This window comes from Lissotriton helveticus, chromosome 3_2 (assembly GCF_964261635.1).
Source record: "Lissotriton helveticus chromosome 3_2, aLisHel1.1, whole genome shotgun sequence".
Taxonomy (NCBI): domain Eukaryota; kingdom Metazoa; phylum Chordata; class Amphibia; order Caudata; family Salamandridae; genus Lissotriton; species Lissotriton helveticus.
Genome location: NC_136062.1, coordinates 50,392,284 through 50,420,076, shown reverse-complemented (window position 1 = coordinate 50,420,076; position 27,793 = coordinate 50,392,284). Strand labels below are relative to the sequence as shown.

Sequence of the window (27,793 nt, the reverse complement as noted above, 5' to 3'; positions counted from 1 at the left end):
TGTAACAACTTGAGTACCAACTTCTAACGACTAAACTGCTAAATTTGCCAGAAAGTAAGACGACGCTGCCACCTAAAGGTTCATTTTCAAATAGCTTTGTGTAAGGTTTTTCAAAACACCACAGATTATGTATTTATTGCATTTTAGACTTTTGCGACGATTCTCCTTATTCCGAAGTTTAGACATGTAGCTTTTGCGAGTGTAGAGCTTCTGTAATTTAATCAGCGAGTCCAGCTGTGAAAGTGAAATACAAAGAATTAATAGATATATTAGAAAAGACTATGTAAAATGCTAGCACTCACTTAAGTATAGATCTTGATAGCGCACCTTTATAGCTATTACGACCGTTACATTTCACAAGTTCAGGTTTTTCAGGTCTTTAAGCTTAGCAAAAAAATTTTGTTAGCCACAAAATGGATGCTAGACTTGAGTTCGTTTTGGAGCTAACTTTGGGGCACACCAGTAGGTGAGGGGGGGGGGGGGGGGGGGAGCACGGACACAGACACCAGAAGTGTGTGAAAAAGGCCGCTTTTATTGGAATCAGGTGCACATATAAAAACATCCCCCTTGGCCTGTGCCGCACAAAACTACTGCTCACTAATTAACAACTGCCTAACAGCCCCCCACCCCCACCCCTAAATGCAAACCCGAACATTGCAACAGTAATACAACAACATACGCTCATCAACCTGCCCCTCTACTAGATGCCCCTAATGACCTCCATGACCCCAAACCCCCGCTACCATGCAGTCCCAGGCCTCCAGCCAACCACCCTATTTCCTTAGGACAGCGCCCCACAACGCACCTGTTCCAGCGACAAAAAACACAACCTCAAACCTAAATAGTGCACCCTCAACCAAAAAAGCCCCTCGGGACAAATCCTCGACCACCCCCCCCCCCCCCACCCCGCAAGGGGAAAACAGCGTGGGCCTAACACAAAAAACCCGAAGAAACCCTGCAAAAAAGGGAGGGAGGGTGGGACAAAATATTTCCCCGACCTGGCTGCTGTGTCACCGCACCACAAACGTGCGCGGTGACACAAAATGGCCGCCTATATACCCCCACGTCCCCAGGCAGCCCAAAAGGAGCCCAAACCGCCCAACCAGCCCAAAAAGCGCCGCTACGGCGCACCCATAGGGCCAAACTTCCCCCTCCCCCCCCCCCCTCCTCTGGTGCCCCAAACTTCCCCGGGGGGGCGAGCCTCCCGTTGGTCGGCCACCCCCCCAAATCCCCATTGGGGCACACCAGTAGGTGAGGGGGGGGGGGGGGAAGCACGGACACAGACACCAGAAGTGTGTGAAAAAGGCCGCTTTTATTGGAATCAGGTGCACATATAAAAACATCCCCCTTGGCCTGTGCCGCACAAAACTACTGCTCACTAATTAACAACTGCCTAACAGCCCCCCACCCCCACCCCTAAATGCAAACCCGAACATTGCAACAGTAATACAACAACATACGCTCATCAACCTGCCCCTCTACTAGATGCCCCTAATGACCTCCATGACCCCAAACCCCCGCTACCATGCAGTCCCAGGCCTCCAGCCAACCACCCTATTTCCTTAGGACAGCGCCACTCGAAAGTCGCTTACGACTTTCGACCCCCCCACTAGGACTCCTGTCTCCTGGGGTACCGAACCACCCCCAGGGCCCCATCTATAGCCTCCTTTAACTGCACTATGTACAGCTCCATGCCGTACCTGGACAGGTGGACCCCATCCTCCAGGAAGAAATAGTTAGCACCATAGCACAACTCCGGGTGCTCCATCCTCCCCACCCCTTCCTTGGCGCAGAAAACGCGCATCTCCCGATTGATCTTCCTTCGAGCCCTGTCTATGGCCCCTGGGCGCTCAGCTCCCCTCCACACCCGCCTGGGAATAAATTCTGACCATATGACATGGCAGCCCGCCCATCGCCTCCCGATTTCCTGCAGGTCCTGTCTCATCTGCTTGAGCAGCGCCAAACCCTTGCACTGCACCAAGTCGTTCTCGCCCAGGTGAATTACCACCACATCCGGGCACACCCCCCCTTTTACCAACGTGTTTAACAATGGCAATAACTCATGCCAACGCCTACCCCCTTTTCCCCTCCAATGACATCTATACAACCCCGGATCCAATCCCAAATTGAGCGCCTGATGTCTGTCCCACTCCGCTCGTTCAGCCCGCCTGACGAACGAATGTCCCACAATATACAAATTCAGGACAGCCACATCCGGCCCCGCCACAGCACCTGCAAAGACACATATATTAACATCGGGAATCATTGCGACAAAGCACCATCCGCCTCCCTCAACCTCACATACGTCCTGTAAGCGTCCGATTTCCACCTACCCAGCCTCTGAATCTCTTCCTTACCCCAACCCCTCCGTGCCGCCTCCGTCGCTGCCCCAATCCTAAAAGAATGCGTCCCGAACGCCAGGGGATCCTCCCCCAGGACCCGCAGCGCCCGCCGCAAGACCCACAACGCTTGCGACGCCGTCACCCTTCCCCCCCCACCCCGCCCAAAAACCTCCCCCTCCGACACGCCACTTTCAGCCATCAACCTCCTGCCCCAAACCGCCGGGCACACCCCCTCCGTGTCGCCCGGCCCCAGCACCACCCAAGTACCAACCCCCCGCTGGTCAGTCTTCGAGCGTCTCAAACACACCGCCACTTCCCGGTCCCGCACCTCCACCTCTCCCCACAGCACCCCCCGCCGCCCCCTTGCACCCAGCAGCTCCGACACTCGAAACGCCCCAAAGAAAAGCCATGACATCAACGTAGAGAAACGCACCGACTCGCCCACATCCCTGCACACCTCCGGCAGCGCGCCAATCACTCCTGCCAGCAAAACCGCCGAAATGGGACGGCGCCGCCGCACTGTCGCCCCACGCTCCCTCGCCCACCCCTCCAGCAGCCTGGTTCCCAACTCCCCCGCCGACGGAGGGTAACCCCACCACATCTTCCCCATGAAGGCCACCGCCGACAACTTTCCCGCAATTGACACCCGCGACAAACCCCTGTCCATAAGCGCCAACATGAATCTTACCACCTGTTCCTCGCGCTGCCACCTGTCCCCACACCGAACCGCACCTGACTGCAGAAATTCCTCCCACGCTAGCTCGTAAGCCTTCCATGTCGACACAGCCACAGACGTCCTCACCAACTGAAAGACCCGGCCTCGCCTACCGACCACAGTTCTTCCGGCACCGGCGTCCTGACTTCCTCCGCCGCCGTGGCTAGCCCATGGAACCTCTCCCACTGTGAACGAGACAAGGCATCCGCAATGTCATTGTCCACACCGGGAACGTGGCGCGCCTGAAACAGTATGTCATTGTCCAAGCACCGCAAGACAAACACCCGCATCAATTTCAGCACCTGAGGATCCCGAGCCGACTGCCTGTTCACCACCTGCACGACGGCCATGTTGTCCACTCGAAAAAGCACCCTCTTGTGTGCCAACGCCCCTGCCCACACCGTGACAGCCACCACCAAGGGGAACAACTCCAGGAACGCAATGCTCCTCCCCCCCCGCCTGCCAATGGTCCGGCCACTGCTCCGCACACCATTTTCCCTCCCAGTACAGGCCGAAACCACCGACGCCCGCCGCATCCGAGTACATGGTGACCTCCCACTCCCAGTCCTCCGCCGGCGCCATCGGCACCCCATTGAAACGCTCCAAGAAAGCCCGCCACATGCGCAGGTCCTCCTTCACCCCCGCCGAGAGGCGCACATGGTGATGCGGCAATGGCAAACCCGACAACGCCAGCCCCAAACGCCGGCAAAACGTCCGTCCGGCCCGCACCACGCGGCACGCAAAATTCAAATGACCCAACAACACCTGTACGTCCCGCACCGTCACCTTCCGCCTCGCCAACATGTCATCCACCAGACCCAACATCGCCACCCGTTTGTCTTCTGGCAGGCGTGCTTCCATGGCGACCGAGTCGAGCTCGATACCGAGAAAGGACAACACCGTACTGGGACCGCACGTCTTCTCTGGCGCCAGGGGAACCCCAAATTCCCCCATCAACCCGGCCAAACCATCCAGCAGCCGCTGACAATCCGCCGCACCGGGCCGCCCCACCAGGAAGAAATCATCCAGATAGTGCGTCACTGACTCCGAGCCTGTGCGCCTGGAAAAAACCCACTGAATGAAGGAGCTGAACCGTTCAAATAGTGCGCACGTAATGGAACACCCCATCGGCAGCGCCTTATCCACAAAGTAGTGACCTTGAAACTGGATCCCTAGCAGCTGGTAATCCGCCGGGTGCACCGGAAGGAGTCGGAATGCCGACTTGATGTCGCATTTCGCCAACAGCGCACCCCGCCCCGCCGTCGCAACCAGACGTCGCGCCACGTCCACCGACGAATACGTCACCGACGCCAAATCCGCCGAAATGTACGCATTGACCGACTCCCCCTCCGGCCAAGACAAGTGCTGTATCAGTCGGAACTGCCCTTCCTCCTTCTTAGGCACCACCCCGATGGGGGAAACGATCAAACCTGGCAGCGGCGGCGCCGTGAAGGGGCCCGCCATCCGCCCTTCCCTGACCTCCTTGAACAGTTTCTCTCGCACTATGCCCTTGTGCGCGTTCACCGATTTTAGGTTTTCCGCCCAGCGAGCAATCCGGGGACCTTCGTACCCCAACCGAAAACCCTCCCGAAAACCCCTGCGCAGCACCGCAGCATCCTCCGCCCGCGGATACGCCGCCAACCAGGGCTCCATCCGCTCGATCCTAACCGGCGTACGAGCCCTTTCCCAGAGCCCCTGCTCCCCCCCCTCTACCCCCACCCCTCCCCCCGCCTGAACCCCCTCTGGCAAATCCACCCCCCTGCGGGGGCAGCTGGCCTGGGGGGCCCCCGGAACCCCAACACCGCAGCGCCGGGTGGTTCCGTCCGCACGAAGAGCACTCATGCCGGAAACGGCACGCCGCCCGCCCGCAGGCACCCCTATTGAAATCCCAGCAGGCCCCGATTGTGGCCTGGCTGCCGGAGGCGCCCTGACCCACCCCCCCACGGGTGGGGCGCGCCGAAAAGGGGGGGGGACGCCAGCGGCAAACCGCTGGCCGTGTAGATGGTGCGGCCAAACTTGGCCCCTCCCATCGTCTGCTGGTACAAATCAGAATCCAGCTCCCCCCACTGGGCCTCGGGGTCCCCCGCCAAGCGAGCCCGAAACTCCTCGTCGTAGTGCGACCAAGCATACCCGCCGTACGTCACCTGCGCCCGTCGGACCACATCCATGTATTTAAAGAGCGCGACGCACCTGTCCGGGAATTTCTCGCAATACACGCTCGCGTAAATTAGGAACGCCGCCGACCAATTGTCCAGCGTCAGGGGCACCCTTGGGCGCCTAGCCAACTCCTGCTCCTCCTCTTTTGACCCCTCCTTCGATGTCAACTCCCTATGCAGCAGCTTCAAAATATCGATGTATTCCCCCTTCCAAATCTTCTCCTTCGTAGCCGCGGAAAGGTGCGCCCCCAGCGGCTTGGTCAGCCCCATGTACGGAAGCCTCCGCACCGGGATTACCAACTCTCCTTACTTCCCCCCGCCGCCTCCTTTCCGCCCGGCGCCGCGTCGCCCGCCGCCGCAACCCCGCTTCCTCCGCCCGGCGCAGCCCCGCCCGACCCCACGCCTTCGGTACCGACTCCCGCGTCCTGCACATACCGACCCCGCACCAGCCGCCACCCATCCTCCCCATCGCCCCCAGACCCCACGGACACCTGCACACAACGCCTCTTAGCGCTCCCCGCGCCGTCACCTGTCTTACCTGGCGTCAAGGTCGGCGTCCTTGCCGGGTCCCGCCGCCTAACCAGTTGAGCCGAGGGGGCCGTCACTCTGGGAGCTTCCTGCCGTGCTGGCACCTGAAATACACTTCCAACACCATTACCAGCCCCCCCATCTTCCCGAATCTCTCCCTCCTCCTCAGACTCACCATCCGCCGGCACCACACCACTTTGGCCCCCCAACTGGAGTTCCACCCGGCTCAAACCCGCCCGCTCACGACACACCCGCATTAAATCCATCAAGTCCACACTCCCCCTCCTAGGCACCACACTCGCAGGCAATCCAGAAATATTCGTGTCCATCCTTACTCCCCCAACCCCGGCGGCCGTAGAGACCCATCGGGGAGGGGCCGGCGGAGACGCGTCTCGCCTCCATTCGCCCAGTCCCTGAGCCAGGTCCCTCGTCGGAGCTCGGCCGTCCGCACCAAACAGAGCCGGCCCATCCACTCGGTGGGTGGGAGCCGCATGCTGCTCCCCCGAGCGCCTTACCAACAGCTCCTGCCAAGGAAAAAAGGTGGAGTCCAGCATGCCAGGGTAAAAACCACCCCCCTCGCCCCCCCACGCGCTGCCCCCACCGCCAAACCCCCACCCCATCGCCGCACCCCTCCCCCATCCCGACGAATGGCCACCGCGCCGCGCCGGGACACTCCCTCCCCCCAACTCCCAAGCCCCTTCCCCCGCCCAACCCCCCGGCCCACCCCACCCCCCGAAACCCCAACTCGGCCCCACCCCCCTTCCACGCCCCACCCCCCCAGCCTCCCCCCAGGCCACGCCACTGCCCCCCGTACCCCACCCAAAACTCGCCACCCGCCCGCCTGTGCCCCCATCCCGGCCCCCAGCCCCCCCCTCAAAACCGCCCCTCCCAAACGCCCCCCCGACCCACCCCCCTCGCCGGTCAAGCCGCCGCCTCCCCTCCCGCCACCCAGCGCCTCCGACCCACCCCGCCCTCTCACCCCCGCCCGGCCCCTCTCCCCCCCCCGGGCCCCCTGCCCCAGCGCCAACCGCCCCCTCGCCCCCCCTCCCCCCTCCTCCTCCGATGACTCACCCCAGTCCAGCTCCGTGTCCTCCCCCCCCCCCCCCCACCCCCCACCCCCTCCTCCTCCACATCTGTCTCCTCTATGAGCAGCGGCGAAGCAGCCCCCCCCAGCCCCACCCCCACCAACTCCCCGCGCTCCCCACCGCCACTAGCGCCCTCCCCCCCCGCAGGCCCCTCCGCACTGTCACCCCCCCGCCCCCCCCCACCATTGCTCGCGCCCTCCCCATCCACAACCATCCGATCCCCACCCCCCTCCCCCACACCTCCCAGGCCCCCCGGCCGCGCATCCACCGCTGCACTCCCCTCCTCCCGCCCTCCCCCCACCCCCCCTTCCCCACCGGTCACGAAGACGAGCGGCCTCTTCCGCCCCGCCTCCCGGGCCTTCCGCGCCCCCCCCTTTGATTTGGCCGCGGCCTTCGCAGGAGCCTTGGCCACCGCCCGGCCTCCCCCTTCCGCCCCCCCGCCCCCCCTCCCCCCCCGCCGAGCAACCCGCGACCTCGGAGGGTCGCACGCCGCCACAGCTGCCGCGGCGCCGATGGCAGCGCGCCGCGGCGGCCTCACCTGCACGTCGGGCCGCATTAAGTCCATGCGGCCCGCCTCTGCCAACAGCCTCAGTGCCTCCACAACACGCGGGTCCGTCGCCGCCATCCCAGTCCTCACGCCCCCTACCGCCGACCCGGATCACCGCACCACAAACCGCCGGAGCGTCGCACACTCCTCAGCCCGCTCCCACGGTTCGGACAAGCCGCGCACCGCCGCCACACAACCGCCGGGCCCGAAATCACTATAGCCGGACAAAATATTTCCCCGACCTGGCTGCTGTGTCACCGCACCACAAACGTGCGCGGTGACACAAAATGGCCGCCTATATACCCCCACGTCCCCAGGCAGCCCAAAAGGAGCCCAAACCGCCCAACCAGCCCAAAAAGCGCCGCTACGGCGCACCCATAGGGCCAAACTTCCCCCTCCCCCCCCCCCTCCTCTGGTGCCCCAAACTTCCCCGGGGGGGCGAGCCTCCCGTTGGTCGGCCACCCCCCCAAATCCCCAATATTCAAATGAAGTGACTGGAACAAGTGGTGTGGAGTAAATTCATCCACTAGATTGTGCTCCTCAAGCGAGCATAGCAAGCAAGTCCAATATACAGCGTCGTCCCACTGTTTTTTAGCAGTCTAATAAAGGAAAAATAAAATGATAATAACTCAATGTTATTATCGCTATTTTTTGCCTGCTGTGGCAACTTTGCAGGGCAGGGCTGCTCTGCTCACAGTTCGGGGGCGGGGTGGGCACTCTGTAAATGCGCATGAATGTTTGGGCCGGCCAAGCAGTCATGGGCACTTTGCATTTTCTCCACCCAGGCTGTAGCACATCCGGGGTGAGAACATGCCCATGCTCCCAGTCCCCATCTGAGCGCAGAACCACGGCACTCAGACCAATCACAGTGCTGCATTGCAGCATTGTGATTGACTTAGGGGGCCTGGGGGCCTCCTGTTCCTGACGGACTCAGAGAGGAGAGAAGCCGCGAGGAGGTATTTTAATATTTATTTACCCCCTCTGTCCTACCAACCCCGATCCGTACCAGCCGCCACTGCTACTCAGACCTGGTTGCGTCTGCCCCCACATACTAGGTTTTAATTGCAACAGGCACCCTTTGCCTTTCATTCCCCGTGATCAGTAATAGTAAATTATAGTATCTACTGGTCCTTCAGATCTGACTATTCCGCAAGAGCCTGTGTCTGTGCAGAGGCCCTTCAACCTTTCATCAACATTACCAGCCCTTGGCCCACCAACCCAAACTATTGTACCCATCTTCTTACTCTCACTCACACACACTCACCCACCAGTGTTCAAAAATTATTTTCCCCTTCACCACCCGAATTGACTTACTTTACCTACTAACTCAAATTCACACATCTACGGTAAGCTTCACACTACTACCCACTAACCCAACTCAAACATCTACCCAGTCATTCATATTTTGCCTCTCACTCAGTAAACGTCTGCAGTCAGCATTGTTGGACTGGCCTGTTAGGTACCATGGCACTGCCAGAAGGGCTAGCTTAAAAGGGCCAGTGGAGAGGGGGTGAGGGTGGGGGGTGTGGGGGGGTGCATTTTTTTTTAATTTCTATCGCAACCCATGGAACAAGCAAAAATGGCCATTTCAAGCTGGCCCATCTGGAAGTGCATAAGAGGCCAGTCCAAACCTTGGCAATCATTAATTCATCCACTCCCACTAACACACAGAATTTCCCCCTCAAAAAAATCTACCCTTGGTGGCTATGCTAATGCTTGTTTTATTTTCTTTGCATACTATATTTATTTAATTTGACAGCGAATTATCTAGATGTCCCACTGATACATTAAACAAATATAATTTGCAGAGGAAATAAAGCATGCATCAGCAGTCATAACTATGAAGCAGCTAACACCGACCTCATTACAGCTGGAGAGAGACCAGCAGTTAGATAGGGAAGCAGAGAGTACAGAGAAAAGATTTAGGGGGATATTTAAAATAAAATATCAGAGCACAGTGTTACTCCAAAATTGGCAATGCGCGCTCTGACATTTGTTAAATGCAGGGATGCGTCTTTTTTACAATACGGCACACCCCTACGTTTCTCTTAGTGCTTGTGCTGAAAAAGCTGCCTAGAGAATGCGCAGCACCCCTGAGCCATGTTGCAAGGGTGCCTGCGCTGCAGTGGCAATTGTTTATGTGAAGGAAGGGACACCTTCCTGCACATAAACTATCTTCAAAGACGATTTGCTGCTTCTATGTGTGATGCAGAATGCAGCCTGCATGAAAAGAGCAAAATACAAGAAGAAATGAATAATTTTTCCTTGTATCACCAGTCTAAGACCAGGAGGCATATTTACATGCCCCTATCGCCAGAGGAACGTTACTTATAGTGACGTTCCTGTGGCAATATGGGCGTGACCTTATTTACATGGCAGCGATGAGCCACTTATAGTGGCTTAACGCTGACTTGTAAATAAGGCACCCTACTTAGCGTGAAAGGGGCGGGCAATGGGTGTTGTGGTGGGCGTTCCACCGCAACAACTATTGATTTTGACGCTGCCCTATATTTACATGGCTGGTGTAAATATTGGGAAGCACCAAAATTAAGACCAGGGAAAACCTGGTCTTAACCTGATGAAACTAGGAGAAATGTTTTTTTTCACCCTGTTTTTGCTGTTTCTATGCCTGCTGGGTTGTGCAGCACACATAGAAACAGTGAAACGCAGTTGACTGTTTATATGTAGCAAGGTGTCCCTTCCTGCACATAAACCATCATTAGAAAAAAATTATGACGAGTTGCAACTTCTATGTGTGCTGCACAAAGCAGCACACATTGAAGTTACAAAACGCGATTTCAGATTGTTTATATGCAGGAAGGGATAACTTCTTGAACATAGACATCCTTCCACTCAACGCAGTCACCCCTGCACTATGGTGCGAAGGTGCCTGGGTTAGCACTAGGCTGCTAAATTTTGCGCTAGTGAAGGGAGAAACACAGGGCTGCACCGTATTTTTGTAAATACAGTGCAGTTCTACATTTAAGAAGTGGCGGAGCGCGGCTTTACGCCAACAAGGGTAACGCCGCGCTCCGTCACTTCTTTTGTAAATATGCCTCTAGGTATTCCCTTGGCTTAGTTTTTGGCTCTGCACCATCCATGTAAATATGGGGCTTTGTCAAAAAGTAATAGGTGTTGCGGCGGTACGACCACTGCAACACCCATTGCACATCCCTTTCATGCCAAGTGAAGTGTGAAAAGGGGCCTTATTTACAAGGCGGTGTTAAGCCACGTTAAGTGGCTTAACACCACCTTGTAAATGAAGGGAAGGAGATATTGCCACCAGAACATCACTAAAAGTGGCGTTCTGGTCCCGAAATCGCCATGTAAATATTCCCCTTAAACCTTTTCTTCTACGTGCAGTTGCTCAGAGGTTTAAACTTACCTGGGTTCTTTCCGGCCAGCGCACTGCTTCCTCAATGCAACCATAACCATTTAACTGACACTCAAAATGGGCTTCTCTTCAACTGTGTGTGTAATTTTGCACTAAAGAAAATACAAATGTGACCTTAATGGCACCCTTTCCCAAGTTGTCACAGAGACTGGTTTGGTGAAGACGTCTTGGTGATCCCACCCTCTCCTCTGACAAGATGTTAAAGTGAGGAGTTAAGTAAAGTGCACCATTCACTTGAGTGATGTGCAAATTTGTATAACCTAGGCTTAGAAGTAAAAAGCCAGAGGCACTTTATTATTGGCTCTCCAGGCGGAGTAGGTGGTAAGCAAGAGACAACGCCATAATTTCTAGAAATACAAGGACTGTGCACGCCAAGCCCTGGCTACGCTGCAGCTTTTGCCAAATGCATGCGCAGTTTGCAAAAGGACATAGCTAATCCAAACAAGAGTCAGAAATCAGTTTTAAATGAGCAGTTCATTTTAACTTTATTTATGTAAGTGGAGGAAGCCACGAAAGACCAGGGGACAAGCCCTACGCTTAAAGAATGGCCTGCCAGTGCATTCAACAGTTCCTTATAACAATCTATTCTAATCAGGCGCACAACACCCACAGGGCTAAATGGGCTTCAGCCCCCCCCCCCTCATGTCTCAGCCCGGGCTGCTGCAGCTCGAGCTGCTGTGGGCTCAGCTGTGTAATATCTGGAGTCTTATCTGCGGCACGCCGGAGTTTTTCTCAGGTCTTTAAAGACCCTTTGCATATATCTTTATAAACTGGTTACAGAGGCATAGGTTTTTTTCTGGTTCCCGTACCACCTGGGCCCCCACTCTGCCTATTCCTTACAGTTGTATTTTACATTTACTGGGGTAGTGTGTGAATGCATTTCATGTAAAGGAATATAAAGTAGGGTTGCCAGAAGAAAAATTCCAGCCATGTTTTGTTTAAAAGGCCTGCAAAGACCTTGTCTTGACACTAAATAGGGTTATAAATAAAAACTATGTATTCATTTGTAATCTGTCTTTGTTCCCTTTAATTAGCAGTCAAGGATTTTTCAGGCAGCCATACAACGAAATTAAAAGTGCTTTCTATTTATTTTTGCCGTTCAAAATATGCAAAGATAAATGCTGAAAATATGGCTCTATGTACCGTCTGGGACATCAAAATAATATGCTGGCAACTCAAATCATAAGACTGGAAGTTTGTTGCAGGTTCATCACATTATTTTGTTCCTCTATCCCAGATTAATGCCATAATAGCAATAGTTTAACTTATGTCTGAAGTCCTACGCTGCTGTCAATAACAAGCTGAGTTACTTCAAGTGTCTGGGAATGAACCCTGCATTCCGACAACTCACTCCTCATTCTCGCCCTTCACTTTCACGCTCAACCTGCACTCACAGCGATCACAATGCACTCACACTGATCATCATGCACTCGTACCATTCACCCACTCACCCTGCACTCACAGTGATCACTCTCCACTCACAATGCACTTGTGTTGTTCACCCTGTACCTCACTCTGCAGTCACACTGGCACACTACTCACCCTGCACTCATGTGACACTTCACTCACCTGTCCCCCTCACTGCTCAATCTGCAATCTCACTCCTCAAACAAGCCCATCACTAACCATGCATTCATTCGTCCCACTCTTCACTTACATCTGCACCCACATTCATATGGTCACCTCACTCACCCTGCAGTCACTCCCCTTACCCTACTTTCACACTGATGCATCGCTCACCATGCACTCACATGGGCACTCCTGCCACCCCAAGAGGGTTCATGTGCCTGCTACAAACAACGTGCACCATATAGATTACAGAACTGGGTGTGAGTAAACTCTGAGTAGCACTATAATAAAATTAAATGTTTGTCAGAAAGGTGTTACAGAAAGATGGGGTGCATTGTTGGTGAGTGGTAGTGAGGGAATTCATGGAAAATGAGGGAATGGCGGAGTGGCGCCAAAAAAGGCTGTTGCACCGTGTTCGACTAGTGAAAGGGCCAGCCCTGGCTGGGAGAGTTAGTCCCCCCCCCTGAAGTTTGGGTCTAATTGCACCCCTGATTCTAATTCACCACACACTTCTGACAAACACTAGGGCCTCTTGGCGATGATACCAATTCTACTAAAAGCTGTCTGGCTCTGCTGGTTTCCTTTCTTAAACCATTAATACCCCTAAGTTTTTCATCTGAAAGCTATAGCTGGCTCAGAGGCCTCCCCCATCTCATTTTGCTGAGAGGGGTGGGCTACTTTTTGAGTAACGCCACTGCCCATGGCCCGTGGAGGGAGGGAGGAAAATGTAACTTTAACTAGGGTAACAAGTATACTAATGTAAATCTGTATTTGTAAAGCGCAAACTACTCACCCTTACAGGTCTCAAGGAGCTGGGGGCCATCATGGAAATTAAGTGAGCTATTGTCCATAGTCACATGATGCTGAGTTGAGCTGCCGCAGTAGCCGGGGATCGAACCGTAAAACCCTGTGCTCTGTAGTCAGCTGCCCTGGCCGCTGCACCACACCCCTGCACTCACACCAGCCCAGGTACCAGGAAAGGTAGTGCTAGGCTAGCAGGACATTCTGCGCTCTATCAGGGCCATTAACTCTAGCCTGTGAATACATACTGCTAAAAGTGCCTCAGACCTGCCAGGGAGTCTTCAAATCTACAACAGATGTCTCACTCTAGCAGTTCCTTCTCACCGCAGATTTGAGTCTCTATCATAGCATTGGTAAATGCTTTCACTCAGCCTCAAACATTTTGAAGCTTACTTTCAGCCAAGTGTGATTGATTTATTGTTCTGAAAATAACTGAAATTGTAACGTCACCTTCTTCTGCGTTTCGAAATTGATATAATTTAGGGAAGAACTATTCATTTCTGCGGTTCTAAGCCTCAGGGTTTTGATGTTAATGTCAACCTGCCCATGTCAAACTTATAGAAATCTCAGAAAACTATGTTTAGAAAAGTTTATTGAGAACAAATCATTTTTTGTAAACTTCCGGGTCTACCTATCCAGGGTCGACATCTTGATCTTACTACCTTAGTTTTAACAATTTAGAAGTAGGGCCTTCTTCTGACACATGTTTGAGTTTATTTTGCATTTTTTAGGATAGATTCAGGTAATTTTGAATCAGTAATAAAAATTAAAACTTTTTAAAATCCCCAGTTTCTCTAGAGATTCAAACACAAAACCAAACCATATAGTATCATCTATAGTTGAGGCGCTAGATGCCTTGGAATTAAAAGAGATGTCCGAGAGCGAATCCTCTTATAGCACGTTTAAAGCGTGCGTCAAGCTAAAGCTATATCTGGCATCTATCCAGAAATCTCTTATGATCTGTAGTAATTGGAAGCCTGTATCCCTCGCACTGCATCCATATGAATTTGGTAGCACACAGCCATATCTTGATTGCGTCCATACCATTCCAGGTTGAAGGGGAATATGTGAGGGTGCGCTCTATTCAAATCTGGTGGGATTCAGGCAGTCATGGAGAGGAAAGGTGCCATCGCTGCAATGCAGGTTTTATATTAAAACAGAAAAAAATATGTACATTCCCTGTTGCTGTCCGGCTTTATATCAATGAGAGGATTGTATTTTTAAAAACTTCCTTCAGAATACTTGGCTTACCAACTTGTTTGCAGGCGGCCACATGGGGTTTAATATTTAACAACAAGGGGTGGTGATGGACAGAGTTTCTGAATTTAAGCAGAATACTCTCACCCAGTCAAGAGATCAGGGCTAGATCCAACACCGTTTTTTAGCTCACTGCACCATCCCAGTTCAGAACCTGGCTATATGCAAATTAGTCTGTTCCTGTCCCAGTGCATGATGGGAACAGGGCAAACCAAACTACCAAGCCAATTCTTACACTGGGAAGGAAACAAGCTTCCGGGGAGCGGTTTCTGCCATTTCAGGCGTCGTCGGCCCGGCTTGCTTGAATCCTGATGGTGCAATGAGCAAGGGACTCACATCTGAGTATACCCTTCCACGCTTAGGGTGGACAAAATATTTAACAACAAGGGGTGGTGATGGACGGAGTTTCCGAATTAAGCAGAATACTCTCACCCAGTCAAGAGATCAGGGCTAGATCCAACAACGTTTTTTAGCTCACTGCACCATCCCAGTTCAGAACCTGGCTATATGCAAATTAGTCTGTTCCTGTCCCAGTGCATGATGGGAACAGGGCAAACCAAACTACCAAGCCAATTCCTACACTGGGAAGGAAACAAGCTTCCGGGGACCGGTTTCTGCCATTTCAGGCGTCGTCGGCCCGGCTTGCTTGAATCCTGATGGTGCAATGAGCAAGGGACTCACATCTGAGTATACCCTTCCACGCTTAGGGTGGACAAAATATTTAACAACAAGGGGTGGTGATGGACAGAGTTTCTGAATTAAGCAGAATACTCTCACCCAGTCAAGAGATCAGGGCTAGATCCAACACCGTTTTTTAGCTCACTGCACCATCCCAGTTCAGAACCTGGCTATATGCAAATGGGGTTTAATAGCATGGACTTTTAATAAGCACAAGTTTTCATAAAAGTTTTAATAGCTGCCTGCAAGTCAATATCTGATGTGAAACCCACACATAAGAATCAGCTGGCGATTAGTGCTTCATTTTCATGTATCTGTTAATGGGCTCGCAACTGCTATTTATTAGTTATTAAACATGTAATTAACAACTTTGATTAACATTTATTTTAGTGTCTGTATATTAGGGCAAGCCGCAGACTCCCACAAAGTAGTGGGTTCATTTGTTGGCTGTACTCTTACTTTTAACTGCATTTATATATATTTTATATTGATTTTATTTTTGTTTGTAAATTACATGTATTTATTAACTATTAACTACTTTTTTAAATTATTATTATTATTATTAGTCTGGTTATTCGTGGACAGAACAGCTATCTACTAACTCATCCTGCTAGAGTAACGGACGCATATGCAGTATATTACAAAAGCCTATATAAATGCAATATGTCAAATACAACTATCGATGAAGATAGATTTGTGGGACATTTGAGCTTATTTACCCTAAGCCAAAAGGGTTTTCTGGAGAATGTTATAGTCTTTTGGTTCGTATGATATACACTGCATTCAAAGAAGTGGAAACCATGGAACAATTAGGTTTACTATATAAAAAAAAATACTATAATACCCCAGATATCAAAAGATGAGAAAGATTGCCTAGATTTCTGTAGTTACCAATCCATTTCCTTGATCAATATTCACATGAAGATTTTAATCAAAATCTTGGCCACAAGAGTCTGCAAGAGTATAGCCTCCTTAATTACACCCATCACGGATAGGCTTTGAAATGGGAAGGTTCTCTGGAAAAAACCGAAGGTTGTTGTCCTATCGCCTATGGCAGACAAATGTTCTACCCATAGCGGCGCTAGCCAAATTGCTTAATCCAGAAAAAAAGCTTTTGATCGTGTTGTGTGGGGATCAGTGCCGGCTCGGGAGCATTGCCCCTCTGCTTCATAGCAGTGAAAGATAGAACAAATAAAATGATAAAAACTCGAGGTTATTATCATTGTATTTGTTCCTGCTGCACAGCTTTGAGGGGCAGGCGGGGATGCTCGGCTCTCAAAGAAGGGGAGGAGTGGTTTGCCCACTCCAAGTGCGCAATGACTGTTTGGCCGGCCCTCTCGGTCCGGTCAAACTGTCATGCGCACTTCGCATGTTCTCCATGCAGGCTGCATTACAGCCAGTGTGGAAAACATGCTCAGGCCCCCATTTCCTGGCTGAGATCCGATCCCCGGCACTCAGAATAATCACAACACTGCATTGCAGACTTGTGCTTGGCTTAGGAGAGGGAGCCTGGCTGCTTCCTTTTCTGGCCTCGGAGAGACTAAGACGACATGGGAGAGAGTGGGAGAGCAGCAGAATTCCAGAAATATGAGAACATAAACAAATCCACTGAAATATACATCCGATTCAATAGTTTCTGTGAGCAGATGATATATTTCTTACAATCACCATACCAGATTTCTCCTTCCCAACATTCATGCCTGTGATGCACTCATATATACACTCATTCTCTGTCACCTCTGTGGAAAATGAAAGGCATTACGGGTGCATAGTATCTCAAAGGCCAGTTTTGAGTGGCTATGATATGAATGGGTCATAGAAGCCCAAAATAGATTAATGTGATTTTTAACAGAGTTACGAACTCCATTCCTGAACATAATTTGAACCTCGTGATAAGCAAAATGTGCACTGACTGGATGGAAATACCTTCATCTACCCTTGTGGGAAAGAATCAAAATAATCAAGGTAGTAGTTACTCCACAGTTTAATTATATATATATATATATATATATATGGTGAGAGACAAGTCCATTATGTGAAAAAGGAATGCTGATATAAAACATTTTGTATTTGGAGGAATACGCCTCAGATTAAAACCATGTTGATGCAAAGGAATTCTGCCTATTTAGTAAGCCACTCACCTGGTTTTTGGACCGTTATGGTGGGTAAGTCTCATAACCTGTGTCTCACTCCCAGTTATTTCATGGTAAGTTTGCGACTAATGCCCGCTTTTTAAGGTAGGGCATCTGTGATGTAGTTGGGGAGAGGGGTACTGGGCTAGTTGCAAGTTACAAGTGAACATGTGTCCATACACATATGCCCATGGGACCAGCCTGCATGTGAGAAACTATGGCCATGCCAGCATGGTAGCTGCACTCAGGAAACCTGCCTGCTGCAGTTTTAAACTGCAAATTTGACCTGTCAAAATAATACCCCTTTTTACTGGCATAAACCTTCTTTAGAAATATTTTTAAGTCACCAATATGTAGGCCTAACTATCCATAAAGGCAGGATGCAGATATTTAAAAGTAGAAATTAATGTTGAGCACTCCCGCTTTCTGAGACCAAGTAGCCACTTCTTTCTGCTGCTCTCTGCTGCCCCTGGAAGCTGTCTTTTGTCCTCAGAATCCCGGTTTCACTGGACCCCCAGCATTGCCTGCTAAACCAGGAAGCCAGCAGCCTCAGCGTTGCCCAGATGCACACCCCCTTCCCGCAGGCTCACCAAGTGCTGCCCACTTCCCCAGCCTTTATTTTCTGCATAAACCGAAGCGACCTGGGTGGCCGCACCACAGGCGTGCCAAAGTTGCGCCAAATGCAGGCCCATCTGCACCCATCCGCACTTGGACTGTACCCAGAGTCAGAACCCCTGGTCCTCAGCAGACAATCAGCTACTCCAGCACTAAATTCAAATTCCTGAACCCTGGAAGAGCCAGCACCTCATGCTGCTCCCAAGCACCAGCTAACACAGAAGGTCCTTTCACCTGCCGACTTTTCATCTACACATGCCACACCTCCATGTCCACACTGACAACTCTTCCCCCAACAAACCCCAAAACCATCTAAATTGCATGCTCGCCAATGTCAGATCACTAAGCAAGCATACCATTGAAATCTGGGACTACGCCATCACCGCCAAACCGGACGCAGTCTTCATCATTGAAACCTGGCTCAAAAAAGCCTCAGCCTCGGACATAGCTAAGGCAAACTCCAAACAGCTACAAAATGATCCAGAAAGACTTCCCACTAAAATCCGGAGAAGAGATAACTATCATCCACAAAGATTCCAGAAATTCAGCACTTCAGATGATGACTCCACTCCCATTATGGAACATTTCCACTTCTAAATGCACATGAAAGCCAACACAACTGTAGGGAGCACCCTCGTCTACAGACCCCCAGGCCCCTGGCCAGCCTTCTGCAATGCCATTACTGAAACTATCACCCCACTTGCCATTGAATCAAAGCAATACCTTTTCCTAGGAGGTCTCGATGTCCACCTCAGTGACCCGATTGAAACGCATGCCGCTAACCTCCTTGAGAACATGCATAACATCGGACTGATGCAAATTGTTTTCAGCCCCACACACAGCGCTGCGCCAGTCACACCCTAGACCCCATCTTCACCACCAGCAACAGAATTCATTTCAGCCACACCTCCAAAGTCACTTCGTCGGATCAAATTATCATTCATTTCACCATTGTGGAATCACCCCAACGCACTGCCACACCCTACACCCTTGCGCAACGCAGCTGAAACAAACTCACAAAAACCCAATGGATAGCCGCCTTCAACACCACAACCCTCCAGACCACAGACAATGTAAACCAACCCACCAAAAATTTCTCAGACTGAATCAGTGCCAGCGCAGAAAGCATTCCACAAAACACCACCTGGTTCTCCCCAGAACTCCAGACCTCAAAAAAGGATGCAAATGAATACAAAGACTGTGGCACTCCAACAGAAACCCCACAGATCACTCCATGCTCAAGTCCACCCTCAGGAATTATCACCATGCCCTCAAAGAAGCCAAAACAGTCACCCTGGCCAATCGCCTTGAAACCAGCAGGAACCACTCCAAGGAACTTATCAACATCGTCAGAGTATTCTCCAGCCCAGAGGCCATCAAAAACACAATCCCGCCCACACAGGACCTCTGTGATGCCCTATCCAATCACTTCCTCAACAAGATAGCACACATCTTTGGCAATTTTGACCCTCAACCTATAAAACTCAGTCCACCCCCGACCCACGCCGATACCTGGCTCAACCACCTAATTGACTGGACACCCATCAGCACCAAGACCACCACGACCATCATGATGTTCATGTACTGGGACACTCTGACAGACCCCTACCCACACCCCACCTTCAACCTAGGATGGGAGAAGATCTGCCCTACACTCATGCACATCCTCAACTCGGCAATCAACTCCACCGTCTTCCCAGATATCTGGAAACACGTAGAAGACCCCTCTTAAAGAAACCCACCACAGACCCCAAAAATTATGTCCCTATCTCACTCTTTGACCTTATAACTCACCAGGGATCATTGTTCCCACTGGTGACATCGTGTTCTTAATAAGTCAGGCATACTGATGGATTAAAATTTGATTTGCGACTTTCCTAGCCATTTTTAAGACACTAGTCAGTACACCAACACCTACGTTTCCTCAATCTACACAAAGGTCCCTTAACTTGCACTTAACATCACAGCTTTGGAAAAAGATCTCTGATAAAGAACCCCCTTGAGGTTGCCCATCAGGCACTGCAGAGCTGGCCTGAAGAGGAGCAAGCCTGATGATTAAGCATGGGTGTGTGAGGGCCCCCTTTCCAACAAGGAACTACTCCCCTTGTAGTGGCTCCTTTTCTCTAACCTACTCCATTTGTCCCCTTTTGAACTGCATACCTTTTTCTTTTGAGCCCATCTCACTCCTCCCATACCCAGCAAATGTCCTTAAGAAAGCCATCAACATCCAGCTCACAGACCACCCAGAGAGAAGCAACCTACTGGACACCTTCCTATCAGGCATTCATCTGAACCACAGCACCAAAATAGCCCTAATTGCTGCAACAGAATTGAATCCAGGGATCTGGGTTTGAGTCTCGGCAATGACGCTGAACATCCTGTGTTCTAGGAAAATCACTTAATCTCCCCGTGCCTAACAAAAATGAATCTGTCCTCATGTAATGCAACTGGTGCTATGTAAAGCGCTCTGATACCCGATTTGGGTCAAGTTTGCACTATATAAAACTCTGTAAAATAAAAATAAAAATGTTCAGTCGAACTTAGTTCTTGTAGCAATCCGACTTACACATGCCTATTCTCATAACCATTCCCCTGCACCTTCGATGGATGTCGCTGCCTCTATTCTAAATGAATGTGGGCTGAAGGATCCCTGCTCTGTGGAGGGCACTGAGCATGACCTGACAGAACTGGAATAGTGTCAGCGGGACACCTGAGGCAGGAATGACCAAGGCAGGGACTGCCTTCTGAGGGAGCATTTGGAGGTAATTGAGAACTGCAGTTACTGGAAACAATGAAATCCCTGCTACCTTTCTCAAGATGACCTGCTCACCCTTTCCCAATTGGTCTGTCTTAGAGCAGGGTATGGTCACCACCAATTCTCCCCGCCCAAGAAAGTGGCTGAGCTGGTGCTTTCCCTCGGGGTGTTGCTGGGACCGTGTAACAATTTCTGACACTCTGAAGACCCCATAAAAGGTGAGGGAGCAGGCAGTGGTGAAAGGCACAGACTCAAAGGGAGAAGAGCAACCCCTGCAGGACCGCAATGATCCTTCCACGGTTATCCACATCTCTGTGATGCCTTTGATCAGTTCTTGAACCATCTCACCTTTACCATCACTTAAGGGCTGCTTCTTAGAGAAGGAGTTTGAATGATCGGGTCACCCCTCCAATTTCACAAAACATTCCATTGCTGATGCATGTCACCTGGTAAATGCTGTTGATTTATCCCGTGACCGTATATGCCCAAGAAAACCTAGCCAGTTAGTGAGCAAAAACAATGTGATTCTGAGTGTTGCCCTGGGTGTATGTGGAAAATACCCTTTCATACGCTTGCTAAGTTTATCGGTGCAAGGTTTGCTGTTATTATTACAGAGAGGGCAGGGTTCCAAGGTTCTATAGTGTGTGGGCTCTGCCATTGGGTGATAGTGCCGGAAATCCTGCAACTAGGAACAAGACTATGCATCGGCTGCATTATTAAATACACCAGGCTCATGCTTTGTTTTAAACAAGATGTTATTTTTGAGACATACCAACACTAGTTCCTTCAGCAGGCTGAGCAGTTTTTTGTACTTTACCCATTGTGAATTGATGCATTCTACCTCATTATCTGACCAAAATATCACTGACTTATTACCAAATTAGTTGGTCCAAATGTGCAAGGCCACCATGATGGGAAACAGTTATGTCTGGGCGATGAACTCCCCTCCAATCGCAGAGTTTATGGAGTTTTCTGCACTCTGCGGAGCACGATGAGATCCCAAAAATGCAAAGCCGAGTTTTTTCCTAACTCGGGCTAACAATCGTTAACTGAGTAAGTGTGAGTGAGGAAAATTCACTGCTAGACCACCTCTCAGTGAGATTTCTCAACGCAGGTGGTCGCGGATGGTCACGATTGTGTGAAACTGCTCGAGTTGAGAAAACATCCTTTCGCATTGAGGAAGCTAAACTACTCGAGCGGCAGATAGAAGCAGTGCCCTCTTGTGCTGTGCATGGTGCTGTTTGTGGTGCACAGGAAAAACATCCGGGGCTAAAAATCAGAGTGAACAGCCTGATCGAATGCACTCCACGGCAGCAGAACTCCACGTAGCGCAGCAGAGATTTTTGGTCACTTTGGCGAACTGCACTTACGCCTTGAAGCAGTTCCTATAAAGTGATGTTGTGCCCCAAACCTGGGTTCAGGGTTGGGCACACCACCTATCCCCCAGTATAGCACTGAATCCCAGACTGCCTTCTGCATCCATGAACACACCAAAAATCTGGCTGGACCTTAAAAGAGTTGGCAACACCCATGTCCCATTAACTGTACTTAAAAAATGATAGCCAAATCCTAAATTCCTGCTTCTGATCCCTAGAGAGGCGAGTCATATAGCATTTCTCCCTTAGGCCAGACATGGCCTGGACTATTGAGCGCGAGAATTGACAACCCAATGCTATTATCTGCAGAGTGAAATTAGTGGACCCACTAAGGTTTGCATCTGCTGTAGGGTGACCTTCTATGCTCTAAGGCATGCTTCCTGGGAGGACCTAAAAGCCTGCACCTTGCCTGCTGGGAGCCTGTACTCCCATTTTACAGAATAATTCTCAATCCCTCAAAATACTAAGCTTTTTGCTGGTCCTGCAGTCAAATAAAGGATGACGAGATTAGACCTTGATACTTTCATGAAAACCCAATCCAAAAAGGAATTGAACTGATCAAAATACGGTGCACAGACATAATATCGACTCCAAAATATCGTTTGGACAGAATATCGAGTTTGAAATATCGTTTGGACAAAATATCGACAGGACAGAATATAGACAGCCAAAATATCGTTTTTAAGGTAAGTGAAGTAATATCGACTGTAAATAATATAGAAAGTGAAAATATCCAAGTATATAATCTAGATAGTAAAAAATATCGTTTTTTAAATAATATTTAATTATTTATAGTGTTTTTTATGTTATAATATGTGTGAAAAGTGTCATTTTATGTTATAATTATTTTTAATTCATGATTTTTTTTTAATTATTGTGTAATTTTATTCTGTAGCGGGTTGTGGGTTTATAGGGGAATAGGGTGGGAAGTAATTTAGTTATAATTAATTAAATATGTAAATGTATTAATTGGTAGTAATAATTAATTAATTGGTAATTAAATAATATTTGTTAATTATTTAAAATTGAATTGGTAATTAATTTAATTTAATTGATTAATTGCTAATTATGTAAATTAAAATAATTTATTTCCTGTAGCGGGTTGTGGGTTTATAGGGGAATAGGGTGGGAAGTAATTTAATTATAATTAATTAAATATGTAAATTTAATAATTGGTAGTAATATTTAATTAATTGTTAATTAAAAAATATTTGTTAATGAATTAAAATGTAATTGGTAATTAATTTAATGTAATTGATTAATTGCTAATTATGTTAAATTAAAGGGGTATTTTTAGGGTTCAGGGTCAGTTTTTGTTTTTTGGGTAAAGGGGTATTTTTAGGGTTCAGGGTCAGTTTTTAGTTTTTGGGTAAAGGGATATTTTTAGGGTTCAGGGTCAGTTTTTAGTTTTTGGGTAAAGGGGTATTTTTAGGGTTCAGGGTCAGTTTTTAGTTTTTGGGTAAAGGGGTATTTTTAGGGTTCAGGGTCAGTTTTTAGTTTTTGGGTAAAGGGGTATTTTTAGGGTTCAGGGTCAGTTTTTAGTTTTTGGGTAAAGGGGTATTTTTAGGGTTCAGGGTCAGTTTTGGGGTAAAGGGTTTTTTTTAGGGTTCAGGGTCAGTTTTGGGTTTTTGGGGTACAGGGGTACAGTGTAAAAATAAAGTAAAATTAAATTTACATTAAATTAATTTAATGAAATGAAATTAAATTAAATTATATTAAATTAATTTTAAATAATTTAAATTAAAAAAATTATTATATACTTACCAATACTTACGTTGTAATGGTAGTGCGTTGTAAAAGTTGCGTTGTAACGTCATATATCCACTGTTGCACTCTTTGGAGTGGGAATAGTAATTTTAACCCCTACGCTATCCAACGCTTTCCCTACTGTTGCACCCACTGGAGTGGGAATAGTAATTTTTACTCTTTTGTATTTGTACGTTAATAATATTGGCTATTATTTAATTAAATTTTGTTACTATATATATATATGTTTTAAGAAATATGATTAAAAAAATATTATTTTTTTACTTTCATTAATTATTTAATTATTAAAAGTTATTTTAAGTATTGTTAAGTATATTTTAGTAATTAATTTTTTATATTAATGTAATTAAACATTGTTTTTATTAAAGTCGATATTTTTTACAACTATATTTTTGTAAACGATATTTTTAACTCGATATTTTTGTACTTACCTGTTTGTAGATAGAAACTCGATATTTTGTCTCTCGATATTTTGTCAACGATATTTTTGTTGGTCGATATTCTGTCCCTCGATATTATTTCAGTGATCCCAAAATACATGCAGGAGACAGAGCATCCCATGGGCATACATCTGTTATAATAAAACTGTTCTTGAAACTGGAAACCCAGGAGATGGTAATTGTAGACCTGGCTTGTCAAGCTGGTTTATCCCCGGACTTTTTGCTCTTTAGCCTACTGTTTTGGACCCGGTTTTTGTTGGTTTTATGACTCTGGACACTTTACCACTGCTGATTAGTGCTAAAGTGCAAATGCTTTCCCTGTAAATTGTATTTATGGATTGGTGATTCCATGATTGGCATATTTGATTTACTAGTAGGTCCTAGTGCAGTGCACTGTGTGTGTCCAGAGCCTGTAAATCAAATGCTGCTAGTGGGCCTGGCTGCAACACTGAATTGTGTAAATCACATGAGCATAGCATACACAGAGTGTCCACGGGTCTACCTGAAACAAATCTACCTTAAGTAGACATAAACCAACAAATTAAGTGTGTAACTACATGAGAAAATACCTTTACAAATAAGGATACCCATCAGTCACCATCCGATACCGCCCTGGTCATCATCTGGGCTTCCTCAGATATTTCCCAAAGTGAATCATAAAAGATGTAAACTAGGACTAGTTTGACATGTCCTGCATCTAATTAAGAAGCACAGGATCACCTTATAGATGTCAAATGATGGTATTGATTGATGGGTAAAAATGAAAAAATTGCAGTGCGTGAAATGTGTAAAAAAGTAAGTGACTTAAAATTGGTAATGTGAGAGAAACAAGAGTTTATTTCTATCGCTCAATTTGCCCAAGATTAAAAACAGTGCAAATACATGGCAGCTTCAACAAATATCTGCCAAGATGGTTAATTGGTCAACATGTTTTGGCAGTTAATCAGGACACTCCTATCCTCTGCCTTCATCAGGACCTCTATCAATGGCTACTACTGTAATGAACCAAACAAATGTGAACTAAAATAAAATTAAAGAACCATTTCACCTGGACTCCTAAGTGGCTGGTCAACTCCTACTGTATGTGGATTACTCAGCCACTGCGAAATGCATAAAAAATGTTTGGTTACATGTCGAACAAAAAGGAAGAAGAATAAGAAAACTTAGTGTCTCTAGATATAGACATCCTAAGCTGGCACAATTACCATCTGCAAGTGTCTCATCAAGGTAAACAACAGGCAGTGTACATATGTTTTTGCACATAGTATGTAACTACTCCGGCTTACCTAATTAGCAGGAGGGTATGGCCTTGCCTCACCTGGCTGCGGCTCAGGCAGAAGAAGCACCGCTCTATAAAAATCAAAGAAGGCATAGACATAGACAATGTCATATAACCTGCTACAAACGATAAGTCTGTGCATTACAGAAAGAAAACATCATCCATGATAGTTGTCATATTCTTCATAAATGAGTCTTCATAGTACTTTGGTAGCTTATAAGGGACTAGAAGTACCTAGCCGAAAGTTACTGAGAGTGTGCTCATATTGTTTAAGTTGATGATCAGAAATCATAGATTTTTATAATAGAGTACACTATCTGCGCACGTTATATGCTATTATTTTGAAAAAACAGATTCTCAGAATGTCTGTAAGAAAACGCCACTAACACCCAAAAACATCAATACACCAAGCCATGCACATCAAAAGGTGTTGGATAGTATCATACACCTTACCCTATTGCATACATGAAGGAAGATGTGTGACTTGCTAGTTAAATCACAACAGCAACCCTTTTGCTATTCATCCCGTTCCTTACTGATAAAAACAGGAGCCCACACAATGAATATCCAGTAAGCCCGTCATCGAAGCCCTTATGGAGCCAACCGTAAAACACAGTTAAACTGACGTGCGCTCAAATAACAAACAAGACAGCGGTGCCAACTCACCTCTCCATTGGTACTCCAAACGGTCTACCGAGCCGACTCGGAAAGGTGACTGGCGGCGTACCTCCGCCATTTTTATCTCATTCCCTTTGTTATTGGAGCATGTGATGCAACAAGGGCGATCACATGTTCGTAGTTCGCGTCACAGGGAATATGGGAAATAAAGTCCACTATATGCGTTGAGCGCCCATAGTAAACCAATAAAGCTATTGTCAATTACAAGCATTAAAGCATAGACGCGCTTCAGATTAACAATAATTAATTGTCAAGTTACTCAATATGTGATGCTGGTAATTTCATTTTCAAAAATGTAAAATTACGCGGTTTGGGCTGATCGTCGTCACAAAATCTCTACTATCAAGAAACAATATTGTTATTAATAGTGTGTGGGCATGTCATGTGTTGATGGTCATGTGCGAGCGTGCTTCAAAATATTAAGGCCTCCTGCATATCCATCGTCTTTGTCTTGGTAATTCACTGTGAGAACTGATAGTAAGCAGATGAAGATCATATATTAGCAACCCTCTGTTTCATGAAGTCTGGAAAATGGAGTTTCTTGTCTGCATCACTATGCGATAGAGAAAGGAACCCTATTATGATGATCTTGAAACAGTATTTATCCACTACTTAAATAGTCTATTCTGATCAGGACTATGCATCGAAAGAAATATTATGTGCGAAAAATATAGTCCCTTCTCTGACAACAAAGGAAAATGAACTGTGCTTCATTGAAAGCTCAACTTTGTCAAAAAACTTTATTGACAATAATGTTGTCAGTAGAACATAGGAAGACTGCGTGTCGGTGGAACCTACTGTATGTTTAAAGGTACAGACTATTTCTTAGAGGTACAGAGTATAAGCTCATAACGGTATTACAGCTACAAAGAGCTAATACATTCTATATCTGTTAGAGTAGATTGCTGGAGCAAAATATATATGCATTCTGCGTTGTTAACTGGCAGTGGAAATATAGCCAAAGTAACAGAAGTAGTGCGTTTGCACTCAGACTACAGCTTTATAATGATACCCAAGGAGTTTCATCCTTCCCCTTTGTCTGTCCCCAGTCTAAACACCCATTTCTGTTCTCTAGCCAACAGATATTTATATATATCTGTCACGTGGTCTGGAATGAAAGGTTGTTCTAAAACCGTCCATTCAAAGTCAGTAGGACCATGTTTAGCTTCCAGGAAGTGACTTGTCAGTTTTGTTGCTTGTTTCCTACAGCGTACTGTGCTTTTGTGCTCGGAAATCCATAACTTGACTTTTCGTGTTGTAATGCCTACGTATCTTAAATGGCAAGGGCAAGTGATCATATATATGAATTTGTCACTGTTACAGTTGGTGAACTTGTTCTGCTGCCAAGGGCGACTTGTACCTATATCTATAGTGACCAATTTCCGTGTCTGGGGGCAAGCTGCACACGTACCACACGGATGGCGGCCCTGTACAGCCGGTATGTCCCACATGGTACCTACAGCATGTTGTGTTCTACTTTTACGTCTTGTGTAAACGAACTGGTCTTTCAAATTCAGACCTCGTTTGAAAGCAAAGAGAGGGGGCTGTATGGATTCTTGTCCTGTGTTGAGAATCGACCAGTGCTTTCTGATGACTTTCTGAATGTCATTGGAGATTGTACTATACGTATTTACAAAGGCCCAATCCTTGTGTAATCTCTTTCGGTGTTGTAGGTTCAA

At 48.1% G+C, this 27,793-nt stretch overlaps 1 protein-coding gene and 1 long non-coding RNA gene across 2 annotated transcripts; both read right to left on the bottom strand.

Annotated features, from left to right (window-relative positions):
- Positions 1-53: 53 nt before the first annotated feature.
- LOC144826213 (uncharacterized) lies at positions 54-26,189 on the bottom strand. Its single transcript, XR_013609710.1, has 3 exons — positions 26,103-26,189; positions 25,444-25,507; positions 54-234 (listed from the first exon to the last, which is right to left on the bottom strand). It is a non-coding gene; the product is annotated as an uncharacterized LOC144826213 (long non-coding RNA).
- On the bottom strand, positions 1,541-6,210 carry LOC144826212 (uncharacterized). Its single transcript, XM_078684593.1, has 2 exons — positions 5,752-6,210; positions 1,541-2,232 (listed from the first exon to the last, which is right to left on the bottom strand). Exons 1-2 carry the CDS (start codon positions 6,068-6,070, stop codon positions 1,610-1,612), a joined length of 942 nt encoding a protein of 313 aa, XP_078540719.1. The 5' UTR covers positions 6,071-6,210; the 3' UTR covers positions 1,541-1,609.
- Positions 26,190-27,793: the final 1,604 nt, after the last annotated feature.